This window comes from Pinus tabuliformis, chromosome 4_2, assembly GCF_031772625.1.
Source record: "Pinus tabuliformis cultivar Carrire ecotype Pingquan chromosome 4_2, CPIR1, whole genome shotgun sequence".
In the NCBI taxonomy this organism is placed as follows: Eukaryota; Viridiplantae; Streptophyta; class Pinopsida; order Pinales; family Pinaceae; genus Pinus; species Pinus tabuliformis.
Genome location: NC_142304.1, coordinates 264,223,971 through 264,235,898, shown reverse-complemented (window position 1 = coordinate 264,235,898; position 11,928 = coordinate 264,223,971). Strand labels below are relative to the sequence as shown.

The 11,928-nt window shown below is 41.9% G+C and overlaps 1 protein-coding gene across 1 annotated transcript; it reads right to left on the bottom strand.

The window, feature by feature from the left end:
- Positions 1 to 384: 384 nt before the first annotated feature.
- Positions 385 to 3,912, bottom strand: LOC149168995 (uncharacterized). Its single transcript, XM_089425041.1, has one exon. The coding sequence runs from the start codon at positions 3,910 to 3,912 to the stop codon at positions 385 to 387; it is 3,528 nt and encodes a 1,175-aa protein (XP_089281167.1).
- Positions 3,913 to 11,928: the final 8,016 nt, after the last annotated feature.

Sequence of the window (11,928 nt, the reverse complement as noted above, 5' to 3'; positions counted from 1 at the left end):
CCCAGATCCACCTCAATAGCAGCAATGACCCAATTATGGTTCCTTGCAATTCCTTCCTCGGTCAAGAGCCAAGAACGCGCAGTCTGAACAGAGGTTAGACCTCTGCAACTACTTCCACCGCTAGAGCTCGGCTCCTTTCCAGACTTCTCAGAAAACATCATACCAATAGACCTCACATACCATACCTGGCTCATATGCGCGATTAAATAGAACTCGGTGCTGAACAATCTGGATGCAACTATGCCGAAACTCATCGAATCAAAGTACATGGTAATCAATTTGCCTCGCTTGAGGCCATCTCCCTTCTGCAGAGCCATATCCTCAACATTTAACTGCATTAATGCTTGGCAGGAACGATTTATGTAACCGTCCTGACAATCAACCTCAGGACACCAGCTGCCCCTCATTGCAAACTTCCAAGTTTGTCCAATTGTCACCCGCATCCGGGTGTGAATCAACCTGTGTTTGCATATCTCTGTCTAGTAGTGCTTGGAAGCTGGGAAGATGATCCTCCGAAACTGTAGCATGTAGAGGGCCAGCTGAGAAATCTTGCTCGTTGTCCACCCCTAAATTAGCTAGGAAATCAGCTGGCTTGTTCCCTTCCCTTTTTGTGTGCTTGAAGGAAACTGCTCTGTTCTCTTGCAGCCAACGTTGAACTTGTTCCAATCTGGATGTCAGTCTCCAACTGCTACTGATATTATGTACTTGGGATCCCTGTTGAAGCTTTAAGGCCATGTTTATTAGAATTTGGGAATCCCCTTCTACTATCAAACGAAGAGAATTGCCCTGTTGCGCCAGAGTGAGACCTTTCCAAAGACCTTCCAGCTCCGCCGCATTATTGGTATTCCACCCTATTGTGCCAAAGAAGGTGATGTGAGGTTTTCCTTGATGGTCTCTTATTATGCCTCCATAACCAGTCTGGCCCAGATTGCCCTTTGATGCGCCATCGAAATTCAATTGGAATACATTGATTGGTGGTGGCATCCACTTTACCGTGTGGGTTCGGTGTTGTACTGGGCTAGGCCTAGCCAAAATCTGATCTTGTATCTTTATCTGCCAATTGTTCCAGATGGCCAACTCCTGAGGTTGCTTTGGGAAATCCTCTTTAGACCAGTCTTTTGTGGAAAGAGTTTCACTGATATTGTTATGAATTCCCTTCCAAACCTGCTCTAGTGTCATTGTTTGACCCTTGAATATCCTCCTGTTTCGTTCCTTCCAGATATTCCACATTAAGAATCCCGGTATTATTTGCCAAAGGATATTTAGGATTTTACACTGGTAAGGTGCTTGAGGCCATTGGCGGATTGTATCTTTGATATCCCCCAGTACGCGGCCTTCCTTCTGACAACGGAAAGCCACCTTTTCCCAGATCTTTCTGCTCAGCTGGCACGTCTGCATTAGGTGTAGAGCAGATTCTTCTTCCTGATTGCAGTTGAGGCAAATAGAGGGTCCCAAGAAGCCCCGTTTCCTGAGGTTATCCCAGGTTAGGATTCTATTATAAGATAAAAGCCACAGAAAGGTGGATACTTTCGGCCATATTGGGGATTTCCATATTTTGCTCCATATCTGATCCTTGTCCATCCTGTCCCTTATTATGATTCTGTAGGCTTCCTTTGTAGTAAATGTACCCCTCTCCTCATACCCCCATCTCAATGTATCCATCCCTGCTTGCTTTAATATCCTGCGTTTTTTTAGCTCTGAGTGGAGAGAGAGTTGGTTGTGATTTGAGCTGCGTGGTAAGATCAGGCTTGTTTCTTTCCACTCTCTCTGCTCTTGATTATTCGGTTCTTTCCAGAAACTGCTTATTTTCTCCTGTGGAGTTATCTCCCTTTCTGAAATGGTTTGCAAACTGTCCTTGAGATTTGGTAGCTGCTGCCAGGAATCTTCCCAGAACCTGGCTGTAAGACCATCTTTCACCTCCCAAAAGCTATGTTTTTGAATGAGATCTCTATGCTGGATGGCCGAGTTCCATATTAGCGATCCCTTACTGGTTTCCGACATTCTGATCCTTTCTTCTAGGGGTAAATTCCTTGTATACTTTGTTGTCCAAAGACGTGCCCACGGGTTGTTAAAGTCTGAAAGCCACCTCCACCATATTTTCGCTCCCATGGTCTTATTGCTTTGTTCGGGGTCTCTGAGTCCTATTCCTCCTGCCAGTCTAGGAAGACAGGCCTTGTCCCATCTAATGAGAGCCCATTTTCTGTTAGGTCCTGAGCTGCCCCACAAGAAGTTCCTCTGCAATTGTTTGATAGTCTTTAGAACCCATTTTGGCGCTGCTAGGATGGAAAATAAATAAAGCGGCATGGATTGCAAAACAGCCTTTATTAGCACCACCCTGCTGGCCATATTCAACGATCTATATGTCCAAAGGAGCAGCCTTGCTTCCAATTTCTCGAGCAGGAGTGTCCACGATGAATGCTTGAGGGTAGAAGCGATAAGAGGAGCACCTAGATAGGAGGAGGGAAGAGATGCCTTAGAGAAGCCAAGGATACGCGTGATGGCTCTTTGGGTATAAGGAGGGGTGTTAAAGAAAAAGACTTGGGATTTGGCATTGTTGATGAGGGCTCCAGAAGCTTTTGAAAAAGAGTCGAGGATAGATTTGAAGGAGCGGGCTTCTTGAACAGAAGGGTGGCCGAAAAGCATGTTATCATCAACAAATTGTTGATGAGAAACTGCTGGGAGATTGTGAACAGCAATTCCTTTGAGCTTATGCGCTAGGATGGCAGATTTAATACTTCGCCCCAGACCTTCAGCGAGGATAACAAATAGGAAGGGTGACAAGGGGTCTCCCTGCCTAATGCTCCGAGAGGGATGAAAGGTAGGAGAGGGAATCCCATTGATGAGGATGGAAAAGAAAGATGAGGAGATGAGACTGCTAACCCACCTGACCCATGGGGGAGCGAAGCCAAAAGCTAGGACTGTTTTTTGCAAATAATTCCAGCTTATACTGTCGAATGCTTTGGATAGATCGATTTTGAGAAGCATCCCTGGCTTCTTTAAAATCTTGAGAGAATGCATTATTTCATGGGTTAGGATTATCCCATCAGTGATTTGACGCCCCTCTACATACCCGGATTGTTCTGGAGAGATGATGAGGGGCAGCAAGGGCTTCAATCTTAGAGCAATGACCTTTGAGACAATTTTATAAATAATATTACATAAAGCAATGGGCCGATACTTATCTGGAGTGTTGGATTCTGAAGATTTGGGGATCAAAGCCAGAAATGTAGCATTCATGGCTGGATACATCCATCTGAGAGTCCTTGATTCCTCCACAACCTGCCAGACTTCCCATTTTATTAATTCCCAGAAATGCTGAAAGAAATTTGAAGTAAACCCATCTGGGCCAGGCGCTTTCCCTGCCTTAAGTTGGTTCACCGCTGATTCTACCTCTTGAAGACTGATCGGTTTGAGAAGCAGAGTGTTCTGATCTTCGGTAATAATTCTTGGGATGTGCCTGGTGATGTTATCAATAGCTGCGGATCTGTCTATGTCTGGTTCTTGATTCATCTTTTTAAAGTAGTTTACGAACTCCATTTCTATACCTTCATGGTCTTCGACCTTGCTTCCTTGCTCATTATTTACAAAGGATATTTGGTTGATCATACGCCTTTGGACTGTTGTTTTGTGAAAGAATTTTGTATTCTTTTCACCTTCCTTCAGCCATCTAATCCTCGACTTCTGCCTCCACAGTGTCTCTTCCTGCATATCTCTTTCTAGAATTTGCTTTTCTATTGCTTGTTCCTGTTGTGTCAACTCCTCGGATCGGCCATGAGAAATTATTCTTTGTTGAGTGTCCTTCATTTTTTGAATGAGGATTTCCTTTGATTTGAAAATATTACCAAATGTGGATTTGTTCCAACGCTTTATTTCCTCTTTGAGATACTTCAGCTTCTTTTGGAATAGGGCCATTCTTGTTCCCTCTGTTGCCCTAAATTTTGTCCAGGTTGTCCTTATGAATTCATGGAAGTCCGGATGTGATAGCTAGAAAGATTCGAATCTGAATGGCCTCCTTAAACTTTTGCCTGGTCTGTTCCATTTTAAGGCAATGGGCTAGTGGTCTGATCCTGAATAAGGAAGGATTGAGGCTGTAAAATCTCCCCCTAAATGCACTGCATTGTCAGAAACCAGGAAACGATCCAGGTGCGAGGACACTTGCATCGGTTCCGTTCTCTTATTTCTCCAGGTATAAAGACCATTTTCAATTGGAATATCAATCATCTAATTGTCTTGAATGAAATCTTTGAGTAAAGTGTCGTCTCTGTTAATTCCGCAGCGTCCTCCTCTCTTTTCCTCCAAAGTTGCTATCATGTTGTAATCTCCGCCTGAGATCCATAGCGGATGCATTCTGTTTGCATTAAGCTGCGTTAAAGCCTCCAGTATATCGGCTTTCTGCTGGATTTCTTGTGGAAAATATACATTTGTAATATGCCCATTAATATTTGTGCCGATTAGATGGAACTTGGCTTGGATGAAATTTCTGTTTGCATGTATATTGTCCAGCTGTATCATTCTTGTGTCCCAAAGGATTGCCAAACCTCCGGAGGCGCCCTGAGCTTCCACCGCCGAGACCTGCCCTGCCGGCCACGCCTTGGCTGCTACTTTTTCTAAAACTGCTTGCTTACATTTGGTCTCTTGCAAAAAAATAATTGTTGGCTTTTCTACCATTATCATGTTTTTTAGGAGTCTACCTTTCTTCTGGCCGTTAAGCCCTCTAATATTCCAAGATATCAATTTCATTGGGAAGATTTGGGGTTGATGTTAAAATACCTTGTTAGCTGGGCATATCTACCTGAATCCACCAGGACTTCTCCTACCTTTATGGTTCTCTCCAGAGCGGATTTCCTTCCTCGCGTTTTGCTATCCTTTGAAATAAACTTTCCATCCCATTGGCTTCCTGTTTGAACCCCGAGCGAATATTTCTTCTGGGCTTTGTGCAGTACCTCCTCAAGTTTGTCCACTTGCGTTTCAGTTATTTTGTCGAAGTTTCTAGTTTTACAAGCAGCTTCCAGACCAAGAATGTCCAGTTCCCCTATATCAAATGTTTCTGTGTCTTCATCCATATTCTGGGCTTCTTGATGACTTTCCTCGTCTTCCCGTGCTTTTACTGAGCCTGATTCTGTTATATCTATCTCCATCTCTGGATGGATCCAGATCTTCGTTTTGGTAGTATGTGTATTACCTTCCTGTACCTCGCTTTTTCCTTTTGATGGCGCTTTAGTTTCCTCAGACACTTCCAGATTTGAAATGCGCTTGGATGACAGGGGGTCTTGGACGTGTTGCTCTTCCTCTGCTAGAACAGCAAAGCTATTACTCGTTGAAGGCTTTGATGGATCCTTCGTGGCCTGCTTATTCTGAGGTGGCTGTTTCTTATTCCCTCTTCTACGGTTAGCTACTTTAATGAACCCATCTGGCGATTGCTTGTGTTGATCTTGTTCCGTGGTTTTACTATTTAGCGGGCAATCTCGGAACAGGTGCCCTAATGCATGGCATTTTCTACACCTAAAGGGCACATGTTCATAGTCTATTAACTGGTACCATTCTACATCCTCATGAGAAAGTCTTACCTTGTCAGGCAGGGGTTTCTTTAGGTCCATATATACGCAGATCCGGGCGTAAGAGGTATACTTCTTCATCTTAGTTTCTTCTGCTACCTTGACAAAATCCCCCAGAACCTTCCCAATCTCTTGAAGCGATTCTTCCTCCCAGTATTCCCATGGCAATGAGTACAGCCTGATCCAAACGGGTGCGCAGCTCAGATCCTCCTTATCTGGATCAAATCGTTCTACCCATTCTCTGAGAAATAGGCCTGCTGAGTTAAAGAAGTAAGGTCCATTCTCAAAAACTCTGTTTCTATCCTCCATACAGTTGAAGACTGCTGTAAAGAAACCTTTTGGACCCAAATGCAGGGATATATGTCCTTTCGGGTGCCATTTGATATTGATCCAAGTCCTCAGAGCTTTCTCATTTGGCCAAATACCTATAAATTTGCCTATGAGGGCATGATCCTTCATATATTGTATTCTTGCATTGATTCTGTGGCTGGGGAACTCCACTGTTGGCGTGTGCTTAGCTACAGGCTTGCATGTGGATGATCTCACTCTCTGATCTTCTGGCTGAGCTTGATCATTCTGCCTGTCTGGCATATCCTCAGTATCCTTCTCATTTGTCCTCTGATCCTTTCCTGAATCGTTCTGGTTTTCGGGCTGCATCTCATTCGTTGGAGGGTCCCCTCCTGCCCCCTGGCGGGGGTTCATTTCTGCCGCTGTCAGCTTCCTTTGTCTGTATTGTGCAGCTTAGCCGTAGAGGTTGGGCTACTGCCCCTGCAGTCTGCCTGTTGTTGCAGGTCTGCAGCTACCCTAGCCGCTGTACGCCGCCTCCAAGCTCGTCTTCGCCATCAAATTTCTAATGATTTCCATATCGAGTTTTACCTTCACTAGACTCGTTAAAACATAAAAAAAATGATGGACTTATCGAACATGACAAGGCCAAGCCACTCCTTCTCAAGGATCTTTAAATATACTCAGAGGGATTCATCTGAAGGATGAACTTACAGATCAAGAATATGTTATCCTCCTCAAGCTTGTTAAAAAATAAAGAGGTATTAACCATTATGGTTGGAAAATTTGGGAAAACAAGGGATTCCATTTTGCTAATGGCAACGAGTTGCTCTTGAACACGATAATCTTCCACTTCATCTCCATGGTTGTTGGTTTGGGTAATCTACTTGTCTCTTGGTTATTATACCATTTTTCATATCCTCCATTTCGATTTTGGTTCAATGCTTCTAACTCCATTCAGTGTTGCTAGTGTATTCAAGAGAAGACATTCAGTTGTTCTTCGCCACAATACTCTTAAGCCTTCATTTCATGTTTTCCTTTCCTGATCCAGTTCCATGTCATCATTATTCTAATCATTATGTCTCAATCACCATACCTATTTTGTGTCGTTGATGGGGGATACATCAAGTCCCTTCCATGATGGGTTACTTCCTGTCGACATTAGCACATCATCCAGGAAGTTGACTTAGAAACACACCTTTGGTACCTTGTGCTTGCATACATCAATGGAAAGTTTCCATACTCTCGACGAAAAATTTACATCAATGGCCTTTGACCAAAATATTCTATGTGGTGTTCGACATCAACTAATTCGTTGAAACCAGACAGATTATACTCTAGTACCTTGAGAGCCATTAACATCATCAATGATTTCTCTTGCATTTGTTAAAGTCTTATATCATTGGCTGGTAATCAGATGGTGTCTACCATGTTCAAATCCAGCTCATTGATTCACATGGTTAGACTCATACATTGGTTGGTCGTGTGAACTAGTTAGAAGGCCCCATATCTAGTTTCTGCCATCTAGGCTATTATTTCAAGATTATACACAGATCACATTGTATGATGGTTATAATCATATAGAGAGTGATCTATTCATGGGTCCACCAATTGCATCTATGGACGTGTTTTTTGATCATTATACATGTTATGTTAGTTTATGATTTAAGTATGGGTATGCCTCCCTCAAAAAACAAGTATTTCATGTTGTAAATGTATTGTAACAAATGAAGTTCGCCAATTGTCCTTGATCCCGAATTGTCACAAGGTAAAGCACTTCAGTCATCAGTCATCATCTCTGACTTTGTACTTTAGGGGGAATTCTGTTATAGGCCATTTTGTCACATTCGATTAGTGATCCTCCTAATGGGATCAATCAACATCCTATTCCCCCTTGTCACCTTCTTGCACAAATCCCTAAGAATGTACCTTTTATTTCCCATAATTTCAACCCTAAATTTCTTCATTTGAGCGAGTTTGAGGACTGACACTCCCTGTAAGCCTACTTGGGTACGTTCACCAGCAGGTTGCTCCATTATGTCTTGCATTGGTCACCAACAGGTTTCTCCCCTTTCCACCTGCGTTAGTTCTAAAAATATAGGAGAATGATCGTGATTCCAGAAGCTTCCCCTTCTAGGACTTTCTAGAAGTTCTTTCAAATACTTACCTTAAATAAAACATTCAGATCCTATCCTTCCCTACATTGGAGTTTTCACCACTTATCCTTCGATCCTATCCCTCCATCAAAGGTGGACCTCTTACCATAGATTGGTAATTGGATAAGAACTCCCAACTTACCTTACTTATTTATATATTCACAACCTTCTAATGGTTGGGGGATGGATTTTGGAGAGTGATTATTCCCTTATGGTGTTGTAATAAGTGGTCATCATCTCTTTCATTTAGGGTGATTGGAGGTGCGTATTGTGACAAGGAAAGGACAAGTCAGCAACTTGGAGGATTTGTTCTACAAGATCAACTGCTACTTATGGTTGTAATCTCCTTCCATTTACATTAATTCAAATAATTCATTGTTTCCTTATATGTGATTTTGTTATTTCATATATTTCAATACCATTTAGATCTATTGAATGAAGTACTTAGATGATACTGCATAGATCTCATAGTTTCTTGGCTTGTGATATCTAAGTGTTCAAGGTCTAATTTTGGCAATCAAAGTGGGAATCGGGGCTTCTAAGCTAAAGAAGGAGTGAAGTGCATGAAGGATTCTAGGTAGGCCTCAGTTCATCATCTATTTACTTCAAGGAAAAGAGTTATGTTCCTTTTATCTCTTTTATTCTAGGTTAGCCACCGACCTAGGGGATATACTTTTGTCTGCAATCGTAAATCCCATATACCAGGGTGGAGATGGTATTTATCCAGGAAGCCCTCAATAGGTGGGTGGAGATAGGAAAATTCCTCAAGGGATGGTGAAGGAATTCTGAGGCATCCAATCTCGTTTTGGTTTTGAGATCTCATAGCTAATTTAGGTGAGATCACAGTATGGTGAGGGTGGAGGTGGTTTAACCTCTGGATTCCCTTAGTTGTTTATGGATTGGTTTATCCCATCAGATCCCACATTCATGCTTGGAATATGGCATGGAGGTGATTGGATGAAAGTAATATTTTGTTCAGCCAATCTATGGTCGGGTGGTACATGGAAGTCCCTAACTTGGTTGGGATTTTCATATGGTTAATAAGAGCTAAATTTCTCTTTTTTTTTATAAGTGAATGTACTAGTTATTAAGTGGATTTAATGGTCGTTCTATCATTTTTATCTATTTGGTTATATGTTGGTTATAAGCATGGTTATATGACAAATCTAAGTATGGATCTTATCACATTTCATTCAATGAATGTCTAGTTAATGAATGCATGACCTAATTGGTGTTATGACAGCCATTGTGAGAAGGCATAAATCCTTCTTCTTAAAAGTCATGTAATTTTTTAGATCCTTATGTTCATATATGAATTCATGACCTGTAGGTTGCATGTTCATCATGTGTTTGAAAAAATTCCAGTCCTAGTTGGGAGAAGTTAGGTCAAGTCCTAGTTTAAGTTTTGGTTTGGAAGCCTTGTTTCTATGTGATTCATCATTTCTAGAAGTTTCACTGAGTTTTGGGCAAGGGCTTGAGTCTTAGCCCTGAAAAAGTGGCTCAGAATTTAGGGTTAATGACATAGAACTAACTAAAAAAGTCCACATTCACTAGGAAGAAATCCTATGGGAGCGACTGAAGGGTTACAATCACTTAGATGCCTTGGAAAAGGAGTGACTAACACTCTAAGCAAGTGAAACAAGGAGTAAACCCAGGGGTGGGACTCCTAGAGGGGGTTGCTCCTGGAGGTCCTATGGCCTCTGAGGGAGGTCAGTAAAGTCATAAGTTGTCAACTCCATTTCCTTAAGGTCATATACGAGGTTGAGTCTTATCATAGTGACCCTCATCTCATGTTTACCCTAGGCAGACTGGTGAAAGTGGGTAAATGTGGGAGGAAGTGGTTACATTCCGCTAGATAAAAATAAATAATCCATACATCAAGAACTGGAGCAACATGCAATTTCTATGGAGAGTAGTGTGTTATAAAAATGGCATGTAGAGATACAATAAATTAAACTCACTCTATTTCCAAGAATGTAGAAAGGAAGATGAGTCCTAGTGTCTCAAGTTTAGGAGCATTTGGCTTAAGGTAGGGGATTGGAACACGAGCTTCTTCCACAAGAAAGAGAAGCCAAGGAAGCTAAGGGAAAAAGTCAAATAAATAACCCTGGAAGGTAAAGTAAAGATTAAAGACAAAGAGAGGGGTTTCCTTCTAGGGCAAAAAAAATCCTAAACTAAACATAAGTTCTACCGTCAGATCATCTGCCTAATGAACGACCTAGATTGACTAGAAATTACTATACTTCTACAAGGCAATTTTACATCTATTTTTGGCTTTGGGGGCGCTTCCCCCGAACCCCCACCGGGGGACCGTTGGCCCCTGAACCCCCCAGCTGGGGGGGATTGGCCCCCACGGACCCCCGCGGGGGGGGACAAATCCCCCCCGCATCCCCCCTTGTTGAGGGGTGTACAAACTTCCTGGAGTATACATCCGGCTGAAAAAAAGACCTCTGAACAATCATTCTCCACACACAACAATCTCCCACTTGGAGAATGATTATAGCAACTCCACCACTGCTTTATTTGCTAGACAATGACTCCTCTTTTGGACCTAGCTGTTTCTCATCTTCATCTTCATCCTTGAAGACCAATTGAAACTGAGCATGTTCTCAGTTTCTCCCTAGTTACAACTTTTGTTAGCATGTCTACGGGATTCTGGCTAGTGTGTATCTTTTCCAGCTTCAACTCTCCATCTTCCAACACTGATTGTATGAAACGGTACTTGAGTTGTATGTGTTTAGTCCTGGAATGAAATGTTGAGTTCTTTGCAAGATGAATGGCACTTTGGCTATCACTGTATAATGTGCCCATATCATGCTCCTTACCCAATTCACCCATAAACCTTTGTAACCAAATCATTTCTTTACTAGCCTCTGTAGCAGCAACATACTCTGCTTTTGTTGTTGAAAGCACAACAACACTTTGGATTTTTGAAACCCAACTGACAGTTGTTCCACCAACAGTAAATACATATCCTGTAGTGCTCCTCCTATTATCTTTGTCACCTGCCATATCTGCATCAACATATCCCTGTAGAGAAATTTTTGAACCACCAAAGCATAATGCTTGATTTGTGGTACCTTTCAAATATCTGAAAATCCATTTCACTGCCATCCAATGTTCCTTTCCTAGATTGTTCATGTACCTTCTTACAACTCCCATTGCATGTGCAATATCAGGCCTTGTGCAGACCAATGCATACATTAAGCTTCCAACTGTTGATGCATATGGAACTTTAGACATATAATCCATGTCTTCTTGGGTCTTTGGGCACATTTCCTTACTAAGTTTGAAATGGCTAGCAAAAGGTGTACTAACTGGTTTTGCATTGTGCATATTAAATCTTTTCAACACCTTTTATATGTACTCATTTTGAGACAGTGTTAATTTGCGGTTTTCCTATCTCTAGTAATTCTCATACCAAGGATTTGTTTTGCAGCTCCCAAATCCTTCATTGCAAATGAATTTGCCAATTTTCTTTTGAGCACATTTATTTCCTGGATGTTAGACCCTGCAACAAGCATGTCATCTACATATAATAACAATATAATATAGCTGCCATCATTTTGCTTTTTCAGATAAACACAATGATCGAAGTGACATCTAGTATAACCTTGTTCCGACCTAAACTTGTCAAATTTTAGATACCACTGCCTTGGAGCCTATTTTAAGCCATACAAGCTCTTCCTCAACCTGCATACTAGTTTCTCCTTCCCTTTCACCTCATATCCTTGTCACTGCTGCATATATATCTCTTCCTCCAAATCCCCATGGAGAAAGGTTGTCTTTACATCTAACTGCTCAAGATGCAAATCTTCAGCTGCTACTAGACTTAAAATAGTTTTGATTGAATTCATTTTAACAACAGGAGAAAATATTTCATCAAAATCAATACCTTTCTTCTGTGCAAACCCCTTCACCACAAGTCTAGC